This window comes from Onychostruthus taczanowskii, unplaced genomic scaffold, assembly GCF_017590055.1.
Source record: "Onychostruthus taczanowskii isolate IOZ18803 unplaced genomic scaffold, ASM1759005v1 scaffold6, whole genome shotgun sequence".
Lineage (NCBI taxonomy): Eukaryota > Metazoa > Chordata > Aves > Passeriformes > Passeridae > Onychostruthus > Onychostruthus taczanowskii.
Window position 1 is genome coordinate 1381733 of NW_024503679.1, and position 25150 is coordinate 1406882.

At 58.1% G+C, this 25150-nt stretch overlaps 4 protein-coding genes across 7 annotated transcripts in view; 2 read left to right on the plus strand and 2 right to left on the minus strand.

Moving 5' to 3' along the window:
- The first annotated feature begins 1109 nt into the window (after positions 1-1109).
- Positions 1110-13177, plus strand: SNX1 (sorting nexin 1). 2 transcript variants are annotated; one of them, XM_041418500.1, is made up of 15 exons: positions 1110-1275; positions 4299-4401; positions 5251-5387; positions 5887-5956; positions 7010-7053; positions 7971-8112; positions 8578-8656; positions 8916-8991; positions 9658-9771; positions 9898-9991; positions 10910-11115; positions 11708-11851; positions 12200-12280; positions 12563-12634; positions 12759-13177. In XM_041418500.1, exons 1-15 carry the CDS (start codon positions 1144-1146, stop codon positions 12807-12809), a joined length of 1545 nt encoding a protein of 514 aa, XP_041274434.1. In that variant the 5' UTR covers positions 1110-1143; the 3' UTR covers positions 12810-13177. The 2 variants fall into 2 exon arrangements, with proteins under 2 accessions (XP_041274434.1, XP_041274435.1); XM_041418501.1 differs by lacking the exon at positions 11708-11851.
- Positions 13178-13499: 322 nt separating this feature from the next.
- Positions 13500-18056, plus strand: SNX22 (sorting nexin 22). 2 transcript variants are annotated; one of them, XM_041418504.1, is made up of 6 exons: positions 13500-13799; positions 16680-16763; positions 16853-16957; positions 17064-17158; positions 17299-17372; positions 17502-18056. In XM_041418504.1, exons 1-6 carry the CDS (start codon positions 13653-13655, stop codon positions 17633-17635), a joined length of 639 nt encoding a protein of 212 aa, XP_041274438.1. In that variant the 5' UTR covers positions 13500-13652; the 3' UTR covers positions 17636-18056. The 2 variants fall into 2 exon arrangements, with proteins under 2 accessions (XP_041274438.1, XP_041274437.1); XM_041418503.1 differs by having other exon boundaries at positions 13507-13799; positions 17296-17372.
- On the minus strand, positions 18029-20007 carry PPIB (peptidylprolyl isomerase B). The gene is made up of 5 exons (XM_041418502.1): positions 19759-20007; positions 19230-19343; positions 19003-19096; positions 18446-18630; positions 18029-18350 (listed from the first exon to the last, which is right to left on the minus strand). Exons 1-5 carry the CDS (start codon positions 19912-19914, stop codon positions 18228-18230), a joined length of 672 nt encoding a protein of 223 aa, XP_041274436.1. The 5' UTR covers positions 19915-20007; the 3' UTR covers positions 18029-18227.
- Positions 20008-23774: 3767 nt separating this feature from the next.
- Positions 23775-25150, minus strand: part of CSNK1G1 (casein kinase 1 gamma 1) — a 96262-nt gene continuing 94886 nt past the window's right edge. For both annotated transcript variants that reach the window (XM_041418732.1, XM_041418730.1), the window contains exon 14: positions 23775-24529. In XM_041418732.1, coding sequence (XP_041274666.1) covers positions 24475-24529 — 55 coding nt within the window. In that variant the 3' untranslated portion in view covers positions 23775-24474. The remainder of the gene's footprint in view (positions 24530-25150) is intronic.

Sequence of the window (25150 nt, forward strand, 5' to 3'; positions counted from 1 at the left end):
ACAGCATGGTGTGACCCGTGACCATGGGCTGTCACTGTCCTGGGGAGGAAGGAGGTGTGTGGGGCTCATCCTGGAATGTTTTGGGGTGTGTGGAGCTTATCCAGGCTGTCTTGGGTATCGTATGGGGTTAATCCTGAAACATTTTCAAGATGTGTGTCTCATCCTGGGATGTCTTTGGGGATGTGTATGGGGTTTATCTGGGGATATCTTGTGGGACTATGGGGTTAATCCTGGGATGTCTTGAGGTTATGGGGCTCATCCTGGGAGGTTTTGGTAGGTGTATGGAGCTCATCCTGGGCTGTTCTGGGGGTTTATAGGGCTCATCCTGGTCTACCTCCAGGGTATGAGGCTTATCCTGGGATGTTTCTGGTGCTGTGCAACTTATCTTGAGGTGCTTTGAGGGGTATGGGTCTCATCCTGGGATGTCTTGGTGGAGTGTAGGGTGCATTCTGGGTATTTTTAAGGTCTGAGGCTCATCTTGCAAAATGATGGTGAGTGTATGACTCAGCCTGGGATAACTTACACGGTTTAGGGCTCATCCTGGGATGTTTTGGTGAGTATGTGGGGTTCATCCTGTGACATTGTCAGGGTCTGGAACTTATCCTGGAACATCTTGGGGGTGAATATGGCTCATCCTGGGACATCTTCAGGTTCTGTGGCTCATCCTGCGATATCTGGAATGTTATAGGGCTCCTTCTGGGGTGCCCTGGACTTTGCATGGGGGTCGCGGTGGGACATCTCTAGGTTATGTGGCTCGTTCTGGGACATCTTCAAGGTGCAGAGCTCACCCTGCGATGTTTTTTGGGTGGGAAGGGGCTCAGCCCGGCGTGTTCTGGCGCTGCGGCAGTGTCCCGGGCTGGCGAGAGGACAGGGTGTCGCTGTCGGGGTGCCGGCGCCCTGAGCGCCCCCACTCCTGCCGGCCGGGGGGGGCCGCGCTCCTCCGTCCGCCACAATGGTACGGCCGGCACCCCCGTTTCCATGGTGACGACGCGGCGCCTGCCAGCGGCGGCGCTCATTGGCTGTCTCTGGTGGCGGGGGCGGGGCGGACGGCGACATTGCCCAATCGGCAGCCCGCCCCCCCCCCCGCGGGTTTAGGCGTGGCGGGCGCTTCCGGCGGGGCGGGCGCGGGCGGAAGCGGCGGCGATGGCGTCGGGCGGCAGCCACGGGTCCCGCTCGCCCTCCCCGGCCGAGCGCCGCCCGCCGCCCTTCCCCGAGCACCGCGGGCCAGGGGCCCCCGACAGCGACTCGGAGGGCGAGGACATCTTCACCGGCAGCGTGAGTGCGGCCGCGGGCGGCGCGCCGCCCCGGGGGCGCTGCGGGGCTGGGCCCGTGTGCGAGGAGCTGCCCGGGGCATCCTCCTGGATGGTGGAAATAGTGCGGAACACCCCCGAACCCCCCGAATAAGGGGGAGGGGGCGGTGCCTCTGGTTGTGTCCCTTCAGGGGAGCCGCGGGCCGGCGGGGCTCAGCGCGGCTCCCGTGGCTGTGGGATCGAGGAGAGGCTGTGCCCGGCCGCGCCCCGTCCCCCGGGCTGGAGCCTCTCCGTTCCTGCAGGGAACGGGTTGGGTGGAGCTTGGAGCAGCCTGCTCTGCTGGAAGGTGTTGCTGCCCGTGGCAGCTGGTGGAGCGAGGTGGGCTTCAGGGTCCCTGGCGGCCATCCTAGAGCGGCAGCCGCAGCTCAGCCTCTCCTCTGCGTGGATGTGAGGAAGCTGAAGCCCATCTGCCTTCCCCCAGCATCATCAGCTCTGTCCCCTCAACATCCAGAGGGTGCTGCCGTGGTATCTTCAGTCTGAGATTGAGGGTGGTGTGGGGGTGAGGTGACAGGAGGCATCTGTGTCCCCTCTCGCTGGGGCTTGTGCTGCGCTGCAGGAGGGTTTTGGAGGCTTTGGTGGTACTTGTTCAGCAAACCGGGTGCTGCCGCACAAATCCGTGCTGAAGGTGGAGGTGTGAAGGGTGTCAGCAGCTCTTTGTTTCCAGCAGTCTCCTCGGCAGCAAGTCCAGGTTGCTGAAGGCTGTTGGCATTGACTCCTGTTGGCGTTGGCTCCCGCTGGCATTTCCCAGGTTTGCTCCAGGCAGTGACCAGCAGGCAGGAGGGGAGGAAAAACTGACCGGTGCTTGCCCAAGCTGCATCCCAATCAGCTGAATTTCCCCAGTCAGCCACTGGTCCTTGGGATCAGCATCTTCATGGAGCAAGGACCTCAGCTAGAGGGGCCACAGAAGCTCTTCCTGGAGGCTGGAATGCTGTGGGGTTGATTCCCTGAGCTCTGGGAGCCTCTGCCCACCTCACCCAGACTTTTTCCAGCCTGCCAGATTCAGCTGGAGGTACAGGAGGAGTTGGTGTCTGTGGCAGGAAGTTCTCCAGGAAGATTCTGCAGTTTTCCAGCCCAGGGAGGCCTGGAGCAGGAGATTGTGGCCGTGACCAAACAAACCTGCTGGGAATGGCCTGGCCAGGCTTCTCCTGCCACTGACACAAAGCCAGAGCTGCCTCTGCCCTACTCCTGGTGCAGCTCCTGCCTGGTGTCTGTGAGCTGTGCTTGTGCTTTGCAGCAGGGAAAAAGGGAGATTTGGGGGAATGTGGATAGGTTGTGACCTTGTGAGGGTGGAACTCACACTGCTCTGGGCAAAGCAGCAGCTGGGCTGTATGTTTGGAAAGCTGGGAAAGTCCAGCCCTGGGCCGTGCAAGAGGAAGGTGCTGGTACCTATGGCAGAAATCAGGTCATGGAGATGGTCTGGAGCCTCCCAGGAGCTTCCTTTGGCAAAGAACTGGAGGATGCAGGAGGTGGCTCGATGGTTTGTGGCCCTCCAAGAGGGGTGAGCACCGAGTGCTGTGGGATTTCATGGGAATCACACATCTCTGTGCTGGAAGGGGAGGCTGGTGAGCCACAGCAGCTTATCAGGTGTTTGGCTTTGTTGTGGAAGCCACTGTTGTAACTAACACAGGCCTGTTCTTGTGACCCAGTGGCTTTGCTTGTCTGTGCCCTTGAACATTAGGAAAACACTTTCTGAGAAGCAGGGGAGGCAGATCTGCCTGGCTGCTGGCATTCAGGAGACTCAGCAGCACCTGGGCAACCAGCAGGGTTTGGGTCAGACCTGAACAGAACCAGAGCTGGACCTCACCTGTCTGTTGACAGAGGTTGGATCCCTGTGTGACCATGGCTCTTTCTAGGGATGCCTCCAAGGATCAGCTCTTCCCAAACAAGTTCTGTTTCCCTGTGGTGAGGGTCAGGCTGGCACACCTCTGCCCACACGTGTGGTGTTGGGGGTGCTGAATCCAGCCTCAGAGATGGCTGGTGTCCTGTTTGGGCTGATCTAACAAGGCCACAGCTCCTCTGTAGCAGCAGATGGAGAAGTAGGAGCAGGGCGTGGTGCTTTCATGCCTGAGGAACTAAAGGAACTGAGGAACTAAATTTAAAGCAAGCTGGGAAGCAGTTGCAGTAGAAAACCACTTTGTCCATGTGCTGTGGGCTTCTTTATGAGCCTGAATATCTCCTGGGGGAGCAGAGGAGCTGTGTGAGCCCTTTCCTCATAAGTCACCACTGGCACCAGTCCTCTTGTTGGCTTGGACACCAGTGTGAAGGACCTTGGGGGATGTTTGGCATGCAGGTCTCTGCTCCCTGCTCTCCATCACTAACATACATAGCTTGTGCCTTTAACTGCTGTGATCCAAGCTGGGAGCAGCCCCTCCTCTAGGAAAACCTCCTAAAATACAGCAGCTCTTGCCATCAAGTGAGTGTTTTGATGGCTGTTTTGTTTTTACCACCCAAAGACACGAGCCCACCTTAAAGAAAAGCTGCCTCAGCAGCTTCACTCCTTCAGGAGCGACGTGATCCATGGCACTGCCTTGCTGGAGAGAGTGCCAAGGAGCTGCTGGTTTGGAGTGTCTGATAGAGCTCCATTTACTGCCCATCAAAGACCTGTTCTGTTCTCTGCTGGGACCTACAGAACAGCACTTGCTGTCCCCTTCTTCCTTGGGACATCTGCCTGCAAAATGAGGGATGGTTTGGGATGCAGGCGTCTGTAACAGCAATGCTGGAGCAGCTCTGTCTTCTGCTGGGGAGGACTGGTTGGCATAAAAGCTCTCAGGTGGGCTGTCCCCTTGTCCCCAAGCCTGCTCCCAGCAGCCAGGATGGTCCTTTCTGGGTGGAAACTGGCTCCAGATTTGGTGTGATGCTTGTTGTCTTTCACAGTGGCAGCAAGGGTGATGCTGAAGGGCACAGGGTGGTGGGCAAGCAAGGTGACATGTTTGCTCCTCCATCCCTCAGTGTAAATGACCTGTCTTTGACCTTTTAATCCTCTCACAGAGCAACTCCCCGGCCCTGAAAGAAGAACCTCCTCTCCCTGTGAGCAGCTCCTCCAAAGAGAACGGAGTTCACGTGGAGCAGGATGATCAGGACCTGTTTGCAGGTGAGTCTGTGTGTGCTGGGCCTCTCTCAGCCCCAGGCCTGGAGTGATAGTCCTGAAATACCCATAACCAAAAGCAGATCATAAGTCCTTATCTAAAACATATGTTTGAGTCCCCCTGCTCTGGGGCTGTGTTCTGGAAGGTCGGAGCAGCCTCTGCCAGGTCTCTAGGATAATCCTGCCACAGGAGTAACTGCTTGGGAGCTGAAGAGGATTAAAATGAGGGTTGCTTTTGTTGCCTTAAGCCCTGAGGTGGGGAGTGTCTCCTCAGAGGTAAAGAGTTTTCCTTCTCCACCTTCTCCTGACTCCAGGCCAGTGGAGGAAGCATCTTTAGTAGTGACCTGGCTGTTCCCAAGGAACAGGAAACACAACTCCCGTCAGCAGGGGAGAATGAGGAGGGTCAGACATTCCCCAGCCCTGGCATGATGGGCTGAGAATCAGTTCTGGATATTTGTGCTAAGAGGTGGAAGTTTTTACATCCTGCAGGTGGAGAGGTGGCCTGGGAAGGAGCCTTCCTCCCAGGTAAAATCTGCCTTGGCTTTAGCTGCTCTGGGGTGCAGCTCCTCAGGCACACAGCAAGGAGGTGATCAGGGAGAGGTGATGCCTGCTCCTTCTGCAATAAGAAGTTCATTGGACTAACATGATGTTGCCCAGCAGGATTGATGAAATGCTCTTACTGCAGTGATGATGCTGTGTTTTGCTCTTCCCAGTGCTTACAGGTGTTCTCCCCATGGATTTCTTTGCTAATTAAGACTGTTGTTACTTCCTGGATCCCACAAATCTGAGAATATTGCACTTGCCTTTCCAGAAACCCCAAGAGAGAGGCTGACCCTTGCAAACTTCTTTTGACAGATGCCACTGTGGAGCTGTCCCTTGATAACACTCAGAACAACCAGAAGAAGGAGGTGGCCAAACCATCCAGTCCTTTGCCCCCCTCATTAGATGTAGCAGCAAGTTCTTCTAGAAACCTTTCAAAGAGCTATGAGGAGGTGAGAATTCCAAACTGTCCTGCAGGTTTCAAACTGTCTTTGGCAGGAGCCTCTCTGTGTACTCAGTTGTAAATGTGAATCTGAAATGATGTAATTAGTATGTAATTGCCTTATTGAATGCCCTGATTTGTATCTCAGGCCATCAGTCTGAGACTGATACCACTGGAGAGGGGCTCAGGGGTGGCATTCCTGCTCCTGTGGAGCCCAGATTCCTTGCAGAGCTATCACAATGGTGGACCTGCTCCTGAGGGTCCAAGCTGTGAATCAGAGCTCTGCAGTTTCTTCTTGGGGCTGAGCAGTTTGTGCATCAGTGGGGTGGGAATGACAGACCCAGTTTGGGATCCTTGCCTGGGCATGACGAGGAGCTGGAATGCTTTATGGAACAGTGAGGTGCTGGAGGTGCCCTGCAGGGGGACAAGCTCGCCCCAGTGGTCTGGGGTGGGTGGAACCCTGCTTTCCTGGCTTTGACTTGCTGTCCCTCTGTGCTTTCTCCAAACAGCTGGAGGAGGAGGAGGAGCAGGAGGACAAATTTGACCTGACTGTGGGAGTGAGTGACCCAGAGAAAGTTGGTGAGTTACAGTCCTGCATGGGGTAAGGTTGGGGGAGCCAGGCTGGGCCCTGCAGCTCCTGCCTCTGGGCTGTCTCTAAGCACAAACCTGAGCCTTGAGTGACATTTCCAAGGCCTCCTCTGGCATCTTAAAGAAATCACAAAGCCCAGAATGAGCAAAGCAGGGGCAGGTTCTAGAAAGGCCAGAGCCAGGTTTTTGGGTTTCTTGGTCCTGGCACTGTGGTGACCAGCTTGGCATGACCTCCAGGCAGCACTGCCCTGTGTAGAGCTGGCATGGGGTAAGAAAAATTCCCTTAACCTGAAACTGAGTGCATTGTTCCATGCTCTGCACATTCCCTGGAAGCTGGGCTTGCCAGGGAACCAACTCTGGCTTCAAAATGAGAAGCAAGAGGGTTTCTGTCTATTGAAAGAGGGGTCAGAGTGTCATGACCAGCCATGTTGGAAGTTCCTGGGGTGCAGAAAACCCAGGGGGACATCTGATCCCAGCCAGCAGAGCAGCCCCACGAGTGGCAGCTTGTTCCCACCCCATGGCATGTGATCTCTGGAGCTGGGAGGTGTAAATCAGATGTATCTTAAGGGCAGCACTGGAGCTCAGAGGATGCCCTTCAGATGAACTGCCAGGTGAACAAGGGCATTTCTGTGTGAGCTGGAGCAAACTGCCTGTGGTGTTCCAGGATCCAGCCCCATCCAGCCTGACTTGCATCCTGTGAATAGACTGTTTCATGTGCCCCACAGCCCCCGAATTGTTGGGGTCTGAACAGATGTGTGGAGCCAGCCCAGAGGCTGCTGGCACAACAAGTGCCCAATTGTCAGCGCTGGCTCCCGTAGGAAGTGTGGGGAGGCATAAGCAGGTTGGGAAGTGGCTGCTGGGCAGGAGTCCAGGGCCATGCAGCAGGAAGCTGCCTCTGGTTTTGCAGGAAGATGCAGGGCTCCATCAGACCCGAAATCAGGATCACTGAGGCAGGAAAAGGTCAGGAGCCTTGTGCTTTGTGTTCAGGGAATAGTGGAAAGTGCTGATGCTGTGATCCCAACACCTCGTTTCTGTTTTCCTTAGGGGATGGCATGAATGCCTACGTAGCCTACAAAGTGTCAACACAGGTATGTCTAACCCCTCTGTGTCTAGTTTTCCATTATTTTTCCATGCTTTAAGGCAGTTGGACTGTGTGTCCTTAGCCAAGCCAGTAGTGACCTAAATAAACAGGAGGCCTGAATGCCTTGTTCTGTGGATTCAGGAGTTATAATCCACAAAGGATGAGCCTAGCAGAGGAATGGGGTTGGAATCTATTTGAAAGGAGACTGGCTTTGTTTTCACAGCCAGTTACCTCTTTGCAGCCTTGGCTGAGAGGGATGCTCAGCATTGGAGGGAGCAGGAATGACATCTGTTGGGAGAGTCCCTGAGCCCAGGGCTGCTGCTGCAGCTTTTGTGCCAGTGGCAGAATCAGATTGAGCAGACCTGAGCTCAACACTCTGCAGAGCTGCTGCTGTAGTTGCATTCACATCAGGACCGATTCCCCTCAGTTTCCATGAGAAATGAAGCTGCTGGAATGCTTTGGAGTCCTGCTCTGGGCTCTGGAAAGTTGCTCCAGCTGCCTGTACCGTGGCTGCTGGGCTACAGACAACCTGTGGTCTGGAGAAGAGACGAGGATTTGTTATCCTTAATTCCTGATCTGCAAACTCAGTCCAAAGCACTGGTGGGCCCTGTAGTCTTTAGGTGTGTCCCTGTTCCTGTGTGGAGCAGGGATGATGGGATTAGGCAAGTAGGCAGGGCTTACTAAGCAGCCAATGGCTGCAGGAACAGCTGTTTGTTGTTTCATGCTGTTAATTTTGCTGCTGGCTCCAGGGGGAACCCAGCTGGGAGAGAAGCTGTGGAAAACCTGGGCCAAAACTGGCTCTGTTCACTGCTCTCATCTTGCGGAACTGCCACTGTCCCATTCACCCCAGAGGTGCCAGCAGGCAGAGCTGGCAGGGCCAGGCTGTCCTGGGGGAGCGTGACCCAAGTGCCATCTCTTCCCCAGACCAGCATGCCGATGTTCAGGAGCAAGCAGTTCTCAGTCAAAAGGAGGTTCAGTGACTTCCTGGGGCTCTATGACAAGCTGTCGGAGAAGCACGCCCAGAACGGCTTCATTGTCCCTCCGCCGCCCGAGAAGAGCCTCATAGGTGAGTCAGGAGCTGCACAGAGCCAGTGCTGCCACTTCACAGCTCTCCTGAGTCCTTCTGGTGTGAGCTCTGTGCCCAAGGATTGGCCTGCAGCAGTCTCAGAGCTTACTGGGAAGCTGCACAGTAGACAAGGAAAAGAATCTGGGTTCTGTGGCACAGACAAAGCTCTGGCTCCATACTTGGAGCTCAGGACTTAAATCCTTGATGGAGTTCACAGGTGCTGCTTGGTGACGAGTACAACCTCTGTGGTGTCGCTGAATTGCTGTTCACTTGAGTTCAGCCCTTTGCTTTTCCTCTTTCCTGCATGTCAGCTCCTTGGGTACGAGCAGATCTCAAATTTCCAAAGTCTAATTCCTGTTGTAAGATTCCTCTCTTCACTGTCACCCTGATAGTCTGTAATAAACCACTTTACCTTGTGTGTAAAGTTTAGAGCTGCTCATTAATCACATCTTCCCTCTGTGTTAGGCATGACCAAAGTGAAAGTTGGGAAAGAAGATTCCTCCTCTGCAGAGTTCCTAGAAAAACGCCGGGCTGCTCTGGAGAGGTATGACCCCATTGGCTGTCCCTGAACCAAGTGAGGGACGTCAGAGAGGTCTGGTCTTTGTGGTGGCACCACCAAATTCCCCAGGGAGATAGGAGAACTTGTGGGTGAATTAGAACAGTTGTTGGCTCTGATTTCCAGCTCCCCACCTGCTGTTCTGGAGTAAATACTCCAGAAGCTGTGTTGCTGTGATGGACAGATGTAAAATCAAAAGCTGGATTTGCTACAGCCAAAGGAACTGCTGGAGTTGTTCCTCCCACAGGTACCTACGGAGAGTGGTCAGCCATCCAACCATGCTGCAGGACCCGGACGTCAGGGAGTTCTTGGAGAAGGAGGAGGTCAGTGGGGTGGAGTAAAGAATCCTTGGAAGTGCTGAAGGAAATGGTTCTTGAGCAGTTAATGAGGCAGGATCCCCCAGAGCTCAGTGGGAGGTGGCACAGCCCTGTAAGTGGTGTTGGCACCAGGTGCCACCAAAGCTGCTGAACCATCCCATCAGCTGGACGTGAGGGAGAAAATAAACAAAAGGCTTGTGGGTTGAGGTGAGGGCAGGGAGAGATCGCTCAGCATGGGCAAAACAGAATCATGGGATGGCTTGGGCTGGAAATGACTTTCAAAAGCCCATCTCATTCTACCCCCTACCATGGGCAGGGGCACCTGCTGCTGTCCCAGGTGGCTCCAAGCCTCATCCACTGGCCTTGGACACTTCCAGGGCTGGGAGAGCCACAGCTTCTCTAGGAAACCTCTGCCAGAGCCTCATCACCTTCACAGCTAAGAAGTTTTTCCCAATATACCATCTCTCCCTGTTCTCTGGCAGTGGAAACTCATTTCCTCTTGTCCTGTCACTCCAGGCCTTGTTCAGACTCCCTTTCCAGCTCTCTTGGAGACCATTTAGGCACTCAGTGGGGCTCTGAGCTCTGCCCAGAGCCTTCTCCTCTCCAGGTGAACACCCCCAGCTCTCCCAGCCTGGCTGCTGTGGCAAAGTGAACTTTTCCATTTCTTTTCAGCTCCCAAGAGCAGTAGGAACCCAGACCTTGAGTGGAGCAGGAATAATGAAGATGTTCAACAAAGCCACAGATGCAGTCAGTAAAATGACCATCAAGATGAACGAATCGGACATCGTAAGTGTCAGGGCACTTCTGGGCGTCCCTGTCCTCAGTCCAGGGCCGTGTGCTCTTCCCAGCTCCAGCTCTGGGTGCAGGGAAAGCCCCTCCTGTGGGGATCAGCTCTGCATTTACCCATTGCAGTGGTTTGAGGAGAAGCTGCAGGAGGTGGAGTGCGAGGACCAGCGGCTGCGGAAGCTGCACGCTGTGGTGGAGACGCTGGTGAACCACCGCAAAGGTGACGGCTGGACTCTTGGGCTGGGACAGTCACACTGGGCCTGCCTGCAGGGCTCACCAGGGCCACGTGTCCCAGGGACACTTCCAAGGAGCTGGGACAGTGCTGTAAAGGACTCTCTGTCCCTTCCTCCTGGGAGACAGATGTAAAATGGTCACCCCAGTTCTTCTGTCCAGCTCCATACTCTTGGGATGGCAGTGTGGAGGGGAACCTGTGTCCTGTGGGATCATAGAATCCCAGGATGGCTCAGGGGCTAAAGGAACCTTAAAGTCCATCTTGTTCCACCCCTTCCTGCCATGGGCAGGGACACCTTCCACTATCCCAGCCTGCTCCAAGCCCCATCTAACCTGGCCTTGGACACTTCCAGGGATGGGGCAGCCATAGTTTGTTTGAGCAACCTGTACCAGGGCCTCAGTTCCCTCACAGGGAAGAATTCCTTCTCAATATCCCATCTAACCCTGCCCTCTGGCAGTGGGAAGCCATTCCCTGTGTCCTGTCCCTCCAGGCCCTTGTCCCCAGTCCCTCTCCAGCTCTCCTGGAGCCCTGTTAGGCCCTGGCAGGGGCTCTGAGCTCTCCCTGGAGCCTTCTCTTCTGCAGGCTGATCAACCCTAATTCCCTCAGCCTATCCTCATGGGCCAGAAAGCTGCTGTAGCAAACCTGAGCAGGGCTGACCTCTGGGAGTGGGGATATTTTCCTTCCTCTGCATTTTTCACTGACTTCTGCAAAGCTGTGCCTGTCCTTCCGCTCAGCTGCTTCCCTTTTCCTCATGGCTGGAAGCTGCTAGCTCTGACTGAGCCAGTGCTGGCTCTTCCAGCTGGTATCTCCTGGAGCTATGGAAAGGCAGCTCCAAGGGCTGAACCCTCTGCTGGGGAGCTCCTGGTGCAGCCAGGCCCATCTCCTGACCCTCATCCCGTTCCCCAGAGCTGGCACTGAACACAGCCCAGTTTGCCAAGAGCCTGGCCATGCTGGGAAGCTCAGAGGACAACACAGCCCTGTCCCGGGCGTTGTCCCAGCTGGCCGAGGTGGAGGAGAAGATTGAGCAGCTGCACCATGAACAGGCTAACAATGACTTCTTCCTCCTGGCCGAGCTCCTGGGGGACTACATCCGCCTGCTCTCGGTTGTGAGGGTAAGGATTCCTTTACTCCTGCTCCTCGTACCCATCCTAGGCTTAGGGATGTCAGGAGGTCTTCCAAACTCAAGCACAGGACATGCAGGGCATGGCCTCTTCAGGCAGAGGGAAAACTTGCTGGTTGTCCAGGTGTGCACTGGTTAGGTTGGAAGATGGTTGTAGGTGGGGCCTGGCTGTGCTGCTGTTCTCCATAGGGGATGTGGAGCAAGTCCATGGCTTGTGTGTGACCCCAGCCCTTCCAGAGGTGAAGGCTGAAGCTGTGAGCTGGTAACCTGTGATGCAGGTGCTGAAAATTGACCTGCCAGGTGCTTGCTGAGGCAGGGCCTGAGTGCTGACGCTCCTGAACTTGGGCATTGAGTCCACACAGCCCACCTGGTGCACTGGGAAGAAGCAATCCCATGGGAGTAGCAAGTCCAGCAGGCTGACCCCTTCCTGCCCCAAAGGGCAGACCACCATATCCTTGGTCCACTGGTCCGTACAGGAGCTGTGGATGCTCCAGAACGGGACCCAATCTGTGTTGTGGCTCAGCTTTGGTTCAGGACCTGCAGTGTCCCCTTGTCAGGAGACCTCTGCCCCTCCTTCCCTCCAGGGAGCCTTTGACCAGCGCATGAAGACCTGGCAGCGCTGGCAGGATGCCCAGACCATGCTCCAGAAGAAGAGGGAGATGGAGGCCAGGCTGCTGTGGGCAAACAAACCTGACAAGCTGCAGCAGGCCAAGGATGAGATCTCAGAGGTAGGGGACAGAGCATGGGGTCTCTGCTCTGTTCCTGCCCTCCATGCTCCAGTGGGGGATCTCCTGGGCTGGGGAAGGACCTCCTGAGCTGGGGGGCACCTCCTGAGCTGGAGGGACAGGTGTCTGTGGCCAAGCTGCCCCAAGGGCTAACCAGCCTTGAGTGGGGCTGCAGGAGGGGCTGCTCGTGCTCCTGCCTCCTGTGACCTCCGTGCCAAGGTGGTGACAAGGGCTGGAAGGACGGAGCTCTGCTCCAGCAGCACCTCCCACATGCACAGTCGTGGCTCCAGCCCCATGGAGGGGCCAGGAGCTCCTTCTCCTGTGCCCACACTGCACTTGCTGTCTCTGCAGTGGGAGTCCCGGGTGACGCAGTACGAAAGGGACTTTGAGCGGATTTCGGCTGTCATCCGCAAGGAAGTGATACGGTTTGAGGTACGTTGGGGGCAGCCCTTGGCACTGCCCTGGGCTCCTGCCCCTCCTCCTGGCACAGCAGCATCCCTGAATCCCAGCATGTGTGAGCTGGGGTGTCGCTGAGGGGGCTTCCCACAGGGAATCTTAAAATGAAGCTGGGTGGGCAAAGATCTTCGTGTCCCATGCCCTGGTCTCCTCACGGGACCGCAGGAGGAACAGGAAAATCCTGCTGGTTTCTCCTTCCCCCTCCCAGACTCTGGAGGGTTTTGGTGGTTGGTCCAGCCTCATGCCCGTCTCTTGCAGAAAGAGAAATCTAAGGACTTCAGAAACCACGTCACGAAATACCTTGAGACGTTGTTGAACTCTCAGCAGCAGGTGAGTGGTCCCTGATGTGTTTTTATGTCCAAGTTCAGGCCCCGCTTGTGAATCTCTCAAGCGTGATCCCTGCACTGCAGCTCCACCCTCAAGGCTCCTGACTCTCTCCCTCTCCTCCCTGCAGCTGGTGAAGTACTGGGAAGCGTTCCTGCCCGAAGCCAAGGCCATTTCTTAATTGGACTGAGCAAACAAACCTGAATTTTGCCTTTTTTTTTTTTTTTTTTATATACACTATACCTCCTCCTCCTCCTCTTTTCCACGTGAGCGACCCCTCGTTCCACATGCTGGAGCTGGTAGAGGTGTCACCCCCAGAAGAACAGCTTGCGAGCCAGTAACTCTTCTAACTGTATATTTTTCATTTAGCAACATATATTTTCTTACTGAAGAGAAACTAGTTTCCTGCTTCCAGACCAGACCCGCAGCCAGGGGGTTAATGAGATCTGGCAAATATCTATTTTTCAGGCTGGGTTTTAAGGCTCTACTGAATTATCTTACTCCTGCAGTGCCATTAAAGTTCTGTAATAAAACTTCTATCAGGGCAAACAGGCTCTGGGTGTTGAGGGTGGGAGTGGGGAGGGTGCATCCCGTGGAGGCCCAGGGAAGCAGCAGAGCCTCCCCCGTGTTGTGACGGGCCCGAGGTGACCTTGGACGCTGCTCTGGCCACCTGTCCCCGCTCTTGATTAGGTTTGGCTCTCTGCCCTTCCTCCAGTGGGAGCCGTTTTTGGGATCTGAGCTCAGCGGGCTCTGCAGCATTCCCACTTGGTGGCACTCCCCAGAGCTCCGTGGTGCTCCTACCCCCCTTCCCCGGGGCTAGCTTTGCCCCTTCCCCCCTTCCCAGCCTCGCGTGTGCGTTTTATCAAAACCGATACCCGTTCAAACAGAGAAAAGGCAGCTTGGCCTGACTTCCCTCTTTCCTTTCCCCTTATCCTTGTGAAGCGGCTCCCTGCGGCGGCTCCGCGGCTCCCTCCCCCGTGCGGCTGGGGCTCATCCCGGGCTGCCCGGGGGCCGTGACCCCGCCATGGGCGCCCGGGGCGGTCCCTGCCCGCTCCCGGCGCCGCTCCCGGCCCGTCCCGCCCGCGGCCCCGCCGTGCCCCGGGCCATGATCGCCGTCTCCATCCCCGCGGCGGAGCCCCCGGCGGCGGGCAGCCCCGAGCGGGCGCACACGGTGAGGGACGGGGCCGAGCGGGGCGCGGGAAGGTGGGTGAGGGTCTCCTTCTGCCCCGGGAACGCGAGGTCGCCGGTTGTCCCCAAGCGTCCCCTGCCCCTCCCGGGGGTGCGGGTCCCTGCCTTTCCCCAGGGGTCCCTGAGGGTGGGGAGGTGTCCCTGCTCCGGGGGGTCCCAGCTGCCCGAGGACTAGAGCCCCCCAAGTTCCCCGGGGGTATCACCCTATGCTCCCGGGGGGATTTGTCTCCCTCTGCCCCAGGAGTCTTCCACGTGCCCTGGGAGTGGAGGTCGTGCGTGTCCCTGCTGTGGCAGACGCAGACCCGGTGCCCTGGAAGGGGCTCTCTCTGCTCCGGGGGTGTCTCTGCTCCGGGGTGCCGGATCCTGCCTGCCGCTGTCCCGGGGGCTGCGGAGCTTGGAGGTTTCTGCCTCTGCCCAGGGCTCTCTCCCTGCCCGGCTGTGCTTCCACCCTAACCCAGGTGCTGGGGGTCTCTCATATCCCACCTCCCCCGTGTCCTGTTCGTCCCCAGCACTGTCCTCTGTCCCCGGTGTCCCTGGCCCTGGAAGAGCCCAAACATCCCCCGGAGAGTCCCCGGCAGCCCCAGCGGGATCCCTGACCCGGGGGTTCCAGGCGGGGATCCTCACAGGGGTCACTGCCCATGGGGACCCTTTGCCCTTGAGGGAGGGGATGGGGGATGTGGGCAAGGTGAGATTATTGTGGCCTGTCCCTGGAGGGTCCCAGCCGGGGGGAGCACAGACCCTTTACCTTTGAAAGGGGGAGAGGTCCCTGTAGCCCCCATGGCTGGGGGTTCCCTTCCTTCCCCGGGCTGCCCCACCTGCTCTGGGACTGGAGGTCCCCTCGTTCCCCCAGGCGACCCTGAATTGTCCCAGCCTCAAGGGTTGGAGGTCCTCAAGTACCCCTGGGTGGTCCCCACCTGCCCCGGGGGTCTGTGCCTGCCCTGGCTCCCTGCCGGGGGCACCTTCTGCCCTGGAAGTTGGGAGTGTGTCTGTCCCGCAGCTCCCTCTCGCCCCGGGGTCCTGCCTTGTCCCCAGGGGTCCCCACATCCCAGGGGTGTCCAACTTGCCCCAGGGGTTGGAGGCTCTTCCTGCCCACCCCGGGGTCCTGTTCTGGGGATCTTGTGGCTCCCACAGGTCCCCACCTGCCCGGGAGGGTGTCTCCATGTGCGTCAGGGACTGAGGGTCCCCAGGTGTAACTGGGGAACCCCATTTGTCCCAGGGGTAGCCCAGGGGCTGCCTTCTGGGGCTGTTTCTCTACCCTGGGAATCCCCTCTGACCCCAGAGGGTTCCGGGGTCCCTGTCTATCCCTGAGTACCCCCATCTGCCCCAGGGATGTGTGTCCCACATCTGCCCTGGGGCTGGGATGTCCCCAAGTTGCCCCCCAGTGTCCCCAAATGCCCAGGAGTGGCTGTCCCTGCCTATGTCCAGAGGATCTCTGCTGGGGCGAGAGGGAGGGACAGACAGTGATCCTGTACCCCTGGAAGGGGTGGGAAGGGGCATCACTGGCAATGGTGATTCTCTGTTCCCATGGGGTCCCTGTCATATCCCTGTGCACCCAGGATGGGGATGTGTCCTTCCCCCAGGAGTGCAGGATCCAAGTGCCCCTGAGGGGTCCCTGTCAGACTCTTTACACCTGGGATGGCAAGGATGCAATTCCCCCTGGCATTGGGGTGGGTCCCTGTCTGTCTCTGGGTGTCCCCTCTGCCCTGGGTATGAGGGTGCCTGTTTGCCCTGGATGGTGGAGGGTGTGGGGGTCTTAATGTGCCCACCAGGGGTGTCCCCAAATGCTTGGGGGGGTTCCCAGCAGCCCTTACCTCCTCCCAGGGTCCCAAATCTCCAGTGAGTGAGGAGGCAGGGAGAGAGAGAGAGATCATCTGCCCTGAGTAGGAGAGGTCCTCATGGCTCCCTTTCTGGGAAGGGGGACACAAAGCCCTTGAAGGGGAAGGGATGGGGATCCCCGGCCCATGGGGTGCTGGGCAGAGGTCCCCACAGAGTTCCTTCCTGAGATGGGTCTGAGGTGGGTCCTCTGCCCTTCTACCTTGGCCTGGGGGGTCCCCTGTGGGATGGAGATGCCTGTCTGTCTTCAGGGGCCATCCTTGAAAGCAGGGGCTGTCCCTGGCCTGGGGGATCCCCACTGGCCCTGGGGAGTGGAGTGGGGGACGACCCCTGGCTGTGTGGGGAAAGAAGGGTTTCTCCTGTCTTCCCTAGGAGGGTGGAGATCCATGACTATCCCTAGGCAGGGGGGCTTACCTGCCTTGGGGAAAGATGGGTTGTCTTCCTTTGTCCCCTTTGTCCCATTGGTTTGAGGTCCCCAAGTGTCCCTTCCTGGTGTCCCTGCAACCCCAAGGTGTTGGGGGGTTCCTGCCAGCCCCAGGGTCCCAACTGTCTGGTGGGCTTTCGTGGGGGTTGGGATGTCACACCTCGCTGTGCTCCCCTTGGGAGGGGAGAATTGTGTCCCATCTCCTTTGGGGGGTCCTGCGTGGTCCCGTGGTGCCCCCATTGGCCATGGGGGTGTTGGGGTCTGCCCTGGAGGTTGGGGGTCTCTGCCTGTCCTAGAGAAGTGGGAGTAGAGTGTCCCAAGTCCTCTCCACAGGTGTGTGAGTTAGCAGCTCCTACCTCCTCTGGAAGGCTGATGAGTGTGGTGAGGGTGATGAGTGTGGTGAGGCTGATGAAGATGGTGAAGGAGATAAGGATGGAGAGGGTGCTGAGGCTGGGGCTGGTTAGAATGGTGAGGATGATGAGGGATGGTGAAGATGATGAGGCTGGAGCTGATGAGGATGATGAGGGATGGTGAGGATGATGAAGACAGCACGAGGATGGTGAGGCTGGGGCTGATGGGGAGCACACGCTGTCTGTCCCCATCCAGGTGTTCCGGGTGGAGGTGCTGTGCAATGGCCGGCGGCACACGGTGACCAAGCGCTACAGCGAGTTCCAGGCGCTGCACAAGCGGGTGAGACGCCCCGGCTCTGCAGGAGGGCACGTGGGAGGCCTGCCCTCGTCCTCTCTGCCCTGCCCTGATACCCCCACACCCTTCCTCAGATCAAGAAGACCTGCAAGGTCCCTGACTTGCCCCCACGCCATGTCCCCAACTGGATGCCCAAAATGCTGGAGCAGCGCCGGCAGGGCCTGGAGCTCTACCTGCAGGTGAGGACTGCATGGCAGGTTCAGGGTGGGTTTTTAGGGCTGAGGAACACATGGTGGTGAGTTTGGGAGGGGTTTTTGGGGTGCTGACCCCCCTGGAGCATTGCAGGGCGTGCTGTACCACAACGAGGAGCTGCCCCAGGACATCCTGGACTTCCTGAAGGTGCAGCGGTGCCAGCAGAGCCCCAAGGCCGGCAGCCCCCCGTGAGTAGATGAGTTCTGCTGGCACCAGGGTTATCCCACATGGCACTGGAATTTTCCTCCTGCCCCGTTAGGCACCCTGAGTCCCTGGGGTTGGGATGGTGGGGACAGGCTGAGGACTGATGTTCCCTCTTCCACAGCAGCACCAGACTCCTGCCCTCCCAGCGCCCCATCCTCGGCTTCCGCTCGGATCCCTACGTGCGGCCACATGGCACCGGTAAGGAGCAGGGCCGTGGAGCAGGTCTCCAAAACCTCCAAGAGCCTCTTCTGGGCCCTACAAAGGTGCTTCTCCCTCAGCGGGGCCCAGGAGGGAACAAGCTGTTACAGCACCCCCATTTCCTCGCAGAGCTGCTCCCCAACGCCGTCCTCAGCGGGGTCCTGCAGGGCCTCTACCTCCCCGTGAGCTGTGCCCCCGGCCCGGCAGCACCCCGAGCCTCTGGAATGATGAGTTCCACCCAGCACCCAGGGATGCAGTGGTGAGAGAAAGGATCCTTGTGGTGAAACTCACTCCTCCCTGCTGGGAGAAGCCAAAGGGATGTTGGGAACTGCTCTCTCACCACCATGCAATGTGCCTTTGTTGGCAGAGCAAGAGCTCTGCCATCCCCCCTGCTGTTTTGGGCTTGCAGTACGAGCCTTTGGATGCTGAATTGTGCTGGAAAACCTCTCTGCATCCAGGCTTTGGTGCAGTAAATCTCCTGGATTTGACTGACTGGAAAAGCGCTGTGCTGTGGAATTCTGCAAAGCAAACCCAGGGCCAACTGTGGCACTGCTCCCAGCTGGATGAGAAGACAGAAAAGGAAGGTTGGAAGGGGGGCTGGAAGGCTGAGGGGTGCAGAGTGATCTGCACTCCTCTGAAGGCAGGAGAGAGGCAGCTTTTTAAAAAACACATTGGTCACATTTATTGGTGCATGTGCTTCTTACAAAAGTGATGGAAGAGCAGCCTGTGCCCTGTCCCAGGGGCTGGAGGCAGCAGGGAGAGGGGCTGGGCACTGGGACACAGCGGTGGCCCCGGGGCAGGGGAAGGCGGCAGCCCCGTCCCACGGCCCTCCCAGCCTGGCAGGGCCTGGTCCCGTCACTCTTTGGCGATGGCGAACGGCTTCTCCACCTCGATGGTGCCGCAGTCGACGATGGTGACGTCCTTGAGGGGCTTGTCCCGGCTGTCTGTCTTTGTGCTCTCCACCTTCCGCACCACGTCCTGGTGGGGCACAGTGTGAGAGTGGACACTGGGCAGGCCCAGCTCAGCCAAGCCCTGCCCAGAGCACCAACCCCTTCCCCTCTCCCGTCCCTCACCATTCCCTCCAGCACTTTGCCGAACACCACGTGCTTCCCGTCCAGCCACGGCGTCTTCACGGTGGTGATGAAGAACTGGGAGCCGTTGGTGTCCTTGCCAGCGTTGGCCATGCTCACCCAGCCTGGCCCGTAATGCTTCAGCTTGAAGTTCTCGTCAGGGAAACGGTCCCCGTAGATGCTTTTTCCTAAAGGTGGGGACAAAAAGGCCGCAGCGGTTTCATGGAATGTGTCGGGGTAGGGGTGATGGTGGTGGTAGGAATGAGCAATTCCAGAGCAGGGACTAGCACTGATGCCACAGGGATACATGAGCCATGGGCTGCTGCAGGGAGCTGGAAGCACCCCAGGGGCTGGGCAGGCGTGTCACGCCAAGGGAGCGGAGCAGGAGGCTCCCAGCACCCCAGTTACCCAGCACTCAGCTCTGCTCCGAGGCCATGGCTTTGTGAGCTCCATGCCCACCAAGATCCAGCTCTACACTGGTGCCAGGGACAGCCCTGCAGAGGCTGGGAATTGCAGCTGCTGTCTCACTCCAAGACAATGGCTTGGATCTGCCAAGTTACCTCCAGTGCCGTCGCCGCGGGTGAAGTCTCCTCCCTGGATCATGAAGTCCTTGATCACACGGTGGAACTTGCTGCCCTTGAAGCCAAATCCTTTCTGGGGGTGTGGAGGGAGAACACGGAGTGAGGCGAAGGGACAGACCAGAGCCCGTGGCCCCATTGCTGCCCCAGGGCACCCAGCAGGGCCCGAGCAGGGGCAGGTGAGGCCCAGGGTGCCACGGGCCCCTCACCTCTCCGGTGGCCAAGGCCATGAAGTTCTCCACCGTCTTGGGCACTGTCTTGCCGAAGAGCCCGATGACGACACGGCCGGCATCCTCCTCACCGATCCGCAGGTCGAAGAACACCTTGGTGGGGGGAGGAAGGTTAGGGGGGATCAGGGGAGCCAGACTCACCTTGGGCTCCCTTTTGGGCCAACCCACCCCCAAAGTCCGACTCACCAACTCCAGGCAGGCCCAAGGCCTCACGAGGCGAGGTCGGTGCCGCACGGCCCGGGCTGCATCCCCCCGCAGCCTCACCACCCAGCCCAGGCTGCAGCCCAGCCCCGTCAGCGCCCCCAGAGCTGGGCCCAGCCCGCCGCCCCCGTCCGGGGGCCCCCGACCCCCCGCACTGGACCCTCCCTCCCTCCCAATCCCAAACCCCTCCAGCCCATCCCGGGCCCCTCACCCCGACTTCCCCCTCTCCAGGTCTCCCATACGGGCTCCCCCCCTCGGAGTCTTTCCCAATCGCGCCCCGCCGGCCCCGCCTCGGCCCCCCCCCGACCTTGGCGGTGACCTTGGGTCCCTTCTTGCGCTCGTCGGCGCGGGAGGCCGCGGGCAGCAGGAGCAGGAGGGCCGCGCCCAGCGCCGCCGCCGCCACCAGCACCTTCATCCTGCGCCGCTCGCAGCCCGGCCACAGCGCCCGCCGCGCCGCCGGCATCCGGCCACGCCCGCCGCGCACCCCCGCCCGCTCCGCGTATTGGTACCGCCCGCGCCGCGCGCCCGCCCGCTCCGCCCGCCTGGGCGCGACCAATGGGGTCCCACAGGGGGGGGAAGGTAGCACCTTCCGGCCGGGCGGAGCGCGGGCGTATGCCACGTTGCCCCTCGCTGGGCGGCCGCGGCGCTGTCAATCACGAGCGGAACGCCGCGATGATTGGCCACTGAGGGGGAGGAGGGGGGGAGGGGGGCGGGACCAAGGGTGGCGGTGGCCAATGGGCACGGGCGGGGGGCGGGAGCTGCGGCAGGCCGGGTTGCTGCTCCGGCCTGTCCCGCCCTGTCCCCGCTGTGTCCCCGGTCGCAGCAGCCGCGGCCCCCGGCGCGGGGGACATGGAGCGCCCGAAGCCGGTGACCGCTCGGTGCCGCGGCGGGAGGACGAGCTGAATGGCTGCGGTAGTGTCTGAGCGGTCAGGATGGAGAGATGGCACCAGGGAGCCAGAGCACCTCTGACAGCAGCTGGCGCTGTGCCCACTCAGAGACACCTGCGCCAAAGTGTTCCCACACCTGGAACCTGCTCCACACTGTGATCTCTCGTGTGACATTTTTACCCCTAATTCCCAGCCTTAAATGTACCATTTTTAGCATGAGCTTTCATTTCCTGCTCCCAAAAATTTGTCTGGGGATGCGTGCACTCTGCCAAGGAGGTGAACCTCAAAGGTTCCCTCCCTGAGCCTTGGAACCCACATCTCTTCCTCTGAGATTTATCCTTTTGACCCAGACCTGATGAAAACCTAATTCCCAGGTGTTCAACTAACTGCAGGATTCGCAATCACTGACGGGTTTGGGTTCGAGAGACCTGTACAAGTGTAACCCCTGCCATGGGCAGTGACACCTTCAGTGATGGTGCTGAGCTGAACACAGGCATCTGCAACACCACAGAAAATCCTGTGTGCTTCCAGCCTGCCCTCTCCAGGTATTTAAGAGGAATTAGGGCTTCTCTCATTCCTTCCTTCAGTTTTTATCCCACAGCCTTGCCAAGGGGGCAGGTCCCAGTACCCCTCTCCCTGTGGTCCCTTCTGCCTCAGGGACGAGGCATCCTGCATTCCAGGACGGCTGAAGTGGGAATGTGTGCACTGAAGGAGAAGGGAAATCGGTACCACCATGCCTTGGCCGAGCTCCATAGGGCTGAACCACCCACGGCTGTAGAGCACGAAGCGTTGAGAAGGTCCCACAAGGTCCCACCCACGCACTGTCCCCTCCAAGGGGAGCAGGGGGTGACACAAGTGCCCAGCAGAGCCAAAGGAAGACAAAACACAAGTGCCGTGGTCAGGCTGAGGTAATAAATACTTCTATTCATGGAGAACAATGCAGCAGTGCAATGTTTTATTGAAAAAAAAAAAAAATCATCTCACTTGATACCTCAGAAGACTGCATCGCAACGTTGGAGGGCCGAGAGCCGCGTCAGAGGCACCTGTGCCGGGAGCCCCCAGGAGCCCTCCCCTGCCTGGGGTCTCCTGGCTGCCGACCGCTCCCGGCAAGGAGCGGAGGGATCGCCCAGGTTAATGCCCTACGTCCTACCACAGCACGGCTGGCTCAGTCTGGCTGCGTCTCCTTGTCACCTCCGAGCTCCCTGGGGACAGCGGTTCCCTCAAGCACAGGACTTGCTGGTAACCTGCTTTATTTTCTTTTTTTTTTTTTTAATTTTTTTTTGTTAAAAAGCCACCCCACATCTTTGCCCTTTTTTTTTTTGAAGAGTCCAACGTACGATTATAGTGCAAGAGGGCTTGGTACAAGTGAGCATTACCAGCATGCCGTGGGGGGACAGTCCTCCCCTACAAACACATCATTGTAGGATTAAAAGAACACCGTATCTCCGGAGAGAAGCTGTCAGTGGGTCACCATGAAACAGCTTTCAAACCAACCCACTTAAAAACAAGGTCAGGAAAGTTTCTAAACGATCAAATACATTCACTTAAAAAAAAAACCAAAAAACCCCCCAAAAAACAACAAAAGAAACCAAAAACATTTAGGAACAAAACCTGTTGAGATGGCCCCTTTCCCCCCCGCCCTCCCTCACCCTGCAAACACTTACATATGCTGCAACTACAAGCTGCTCCTTGAGTGGAGGCAGCGAGGAATGACCAAACACGGCAGGAGATGCAGAAGGAATCGAGTTCTGGTGACAGGCACTTAGTGGGGCTTGGGAGGGCAGCAACGGAAGTGTCTCAGGGCCAGCTCTGTCGGCAGCGGGCAGGGCGGCTCCCTGGGGAGCGCCTGTGCCCCTGGACACCCTCCCAAGATGCCAAACCATGGTTTCCTACAGCAGAGAGAGGAGTGCCTGTGCCAGAGACGCAGCTTCTGGGAACCACTGGCAGCGGAGGAGAAGAGAAAGGTGGAATGTGCCCATGGCCGTGTCCTCCCTGTGGCAGGAGGGGACAGGGCCGCACACCTGGCACGTGCCTGCGGGAGGTGAGGGGTGCCCTTCCTGCCCTGTTCCCACCCCGGCCCGTGGCCTGGCTGGAGGAAAGCGCTTTGCTGAGGGGGAAGGAAGGAGGCGCATGCGTGAACCGAGGGCTCTGCGCCTCCATCGTGCTCACTGGGGTAAGGCATGGAGAGAACGCAGCAGAGAACGGAGAAGAGACGCCCTGCGGGGATCCTGGCCAGGAGGGAGGCTTTTCCACCCTGGCACCACACCAGTGTCTGCCTGGCTCAGGAATGCATGAGGAGCAAGCCCAGAGCATCCTGCCCAGGCTGATCTCCAGCCCTCTAAGCCTGCTCCTATCCAGAGAGGGAAACTGAACCTCCCGGCAATGCTGCTCTGTGAACGCCAAGCTACACAGCTTAGCATGAAATAGAATAAATGATAATGAGATCTAGTCTCTCCCTTTCCTCTCTTTGTGCTCTCCGCAATTTTTGGGTAAGCCAGGCCCAAGTTTATGGCAACTGAACTATTCCAGCCTGATCTGGTGTCACACATGGAAAGACAAAGTCCAGCGAACCTACTTATAACCTCCCAAAGGTGCTCGAGTTCTCCCACAGCCCTGCCATCTCTCCAGTAACCCCTGGCAGCCTCATCTCCTCCAATTTGGGAAACACTGCAGTTGGATGCAAGATTTCAGTGTTTTTCTGGGTGTGCAAAGCACCCCAAGCCCTTTCCTTGCTATTGGTTTGGCTCAAAGTGGTGCAGGAGACCCATGGCTGCTGCAGGGGTGAGATGGTGCAGGCAAGCTTGCACCTGCCCCATGCTCAGAGAGGATGTGAAGGCGATTCCAGTCAAACCTATCTGACCATCGGGAGATGGGATCAGTGTTAAGGCATGAAGTATCCTCTCCCTTGCTGGGGATGCTTTCCTCCCACTAATATCTTCTTGCAGAAGGTTCCCAACCAGCCCAAGGAGGGATTTGGGAAGGCTGCCTTGCTACCCACACCGAGAAACGCCCACACTTCAGGAAATGGCTGTTTCTCAGGAACCTCAATCCTGATCTACCTCTTAAACCAGCACAAATTTCTCCGGCTTGGCAAAGGCCATGCCGCTCCCTCCGGCCCATGCCGGGCATCAGCCTCGCCTCTCCTGGCCAGCTGGGTCAGGCACGGTGTAGGAAACCATGGAAAGGACATTCACTGGCAGCTAGGAAGGGTGATTGGAAATTCAAGTATGCTTTCCTCAGCGCGTGGCCCAAGGTGGGCGTCAGGAGCCCCAGACTGGCACGAGGGTTGTGGACATCCCCACTCAAGGGCATTTCCGTGCACCCCACCATCCTCCCCGCTGGATGTCTGCCTGCGCTGGCGTGGCCACGCAGAGATCCACAGATACAATGTGCATCTGTAAATGCTAAAAATAATAAAAAGTGCAACGACGTCAGCTTCTTTAAAACAATCCACACTGCTCTGTTACTGTCACAGGAGGGAGGTGTCAAGGGAGCCGGAAAAAAAACCCTAACTGGAACAGTAGATTGCAAATTTCTCACAGCTTGCACATTACAGTGTAACTGTTCCCAAGGAGCCACAGAGAGAACCTGTCTCTTCCTGCCGCAGCAGTCAGGCCCTTCTCCTAGCAACTCTCCTGCCTGCCCCGCATCCTCCTGCCCTCTCCACAGCCAATCGAGCCTATGGAATTTCTTCACTTAATTAAGGAGGGAGGAGGACAGAGGAGCAGAGTGCAGGGGAGGGAGGGGAGGAAAGTGAGCAGGAACTAAGCACAGTCCTCAGGTTTGCGTCAACGATGCCTTCACCGTAAACAATGGGAAGGAGGGTCAGCCAGCCAGCCCCCCTCCCAGGGCGACCAAGACCTGAGCCAGCCACAGTCCTGGTCCCAAAAGGAGCTTCAGGCTTGGAGTGAATGAGGGAGACCATTCAGCAGATCCACCCCAGAGTGGTTTGTTTTGGAACGTTTTCTTCTCTTTTTGGTTTAAAATGTCACTTGGGTTTTTTTTTTTTTGTTTTCATTTTTCTCTCTTCCTCCTATGCCTCCTCCTCCTCTTCCCTCCTAAAGAGAAGCCCCTTCCAGTAAGACAGGGCAGGAGCTGCAGGCGTGGTGGTTCCTGCAAGGCCCAGGAGGCACCGGTCACTTGTGACGCTGAGCCGTCTTCTTCCTTTTCCTCTTAAAGAAGCAGCAGCACCTGGGGCACAAAGGACAAGGAGGGAGAGTCAGCGCCGTGCCTGCCAGCCTGTGATGTCCCCGCAATGTCCCCATGATGTTCCTGCCATCCCCCCACTTGTCCTCATGCAACAGCATCTCTGCCTGCCCGGCCTGAGCCCCACCAAGCTGCCGGGACTGGGGGCAGGTGCTGGTGGGTGGATGACACCACCAGCCTGGACTGGAAGACCAGCCATGGCCAGCTGGGGTGTCTCACTGCCAGGCCCCAGAGTGCCAGCCAGGCTTCTCCCTTCCAGCTGGGCTCCACTGGAATGCAAGGAGCCATCAGGGAAAGCAGTAAAACAGGGACCCAGGTGCTCCACTCCCTCTGTCCCACCCCAGAGGAACTGGACTGGGAAGGTGAGCTCTGGCTGCTTTTCCCAGCCGCAAGACACGGTTTTCACTACTGCTCACTAACAAAACAAGTTCCAAAGAGACCTTGGCTCAGGGACCAGGTTTCTTTACTGAACCTTTCACGATAACCAGAGCTTCCACCTTGGATCTCAGTGTGGGGATGCAGAACCCCTGCTTCTTCCCCCATCCGATGTGAAGGTGGTGCACTGGATTAGGGGAAGCAAGAAGGATGGAGAGTGGAGGCTGAGGT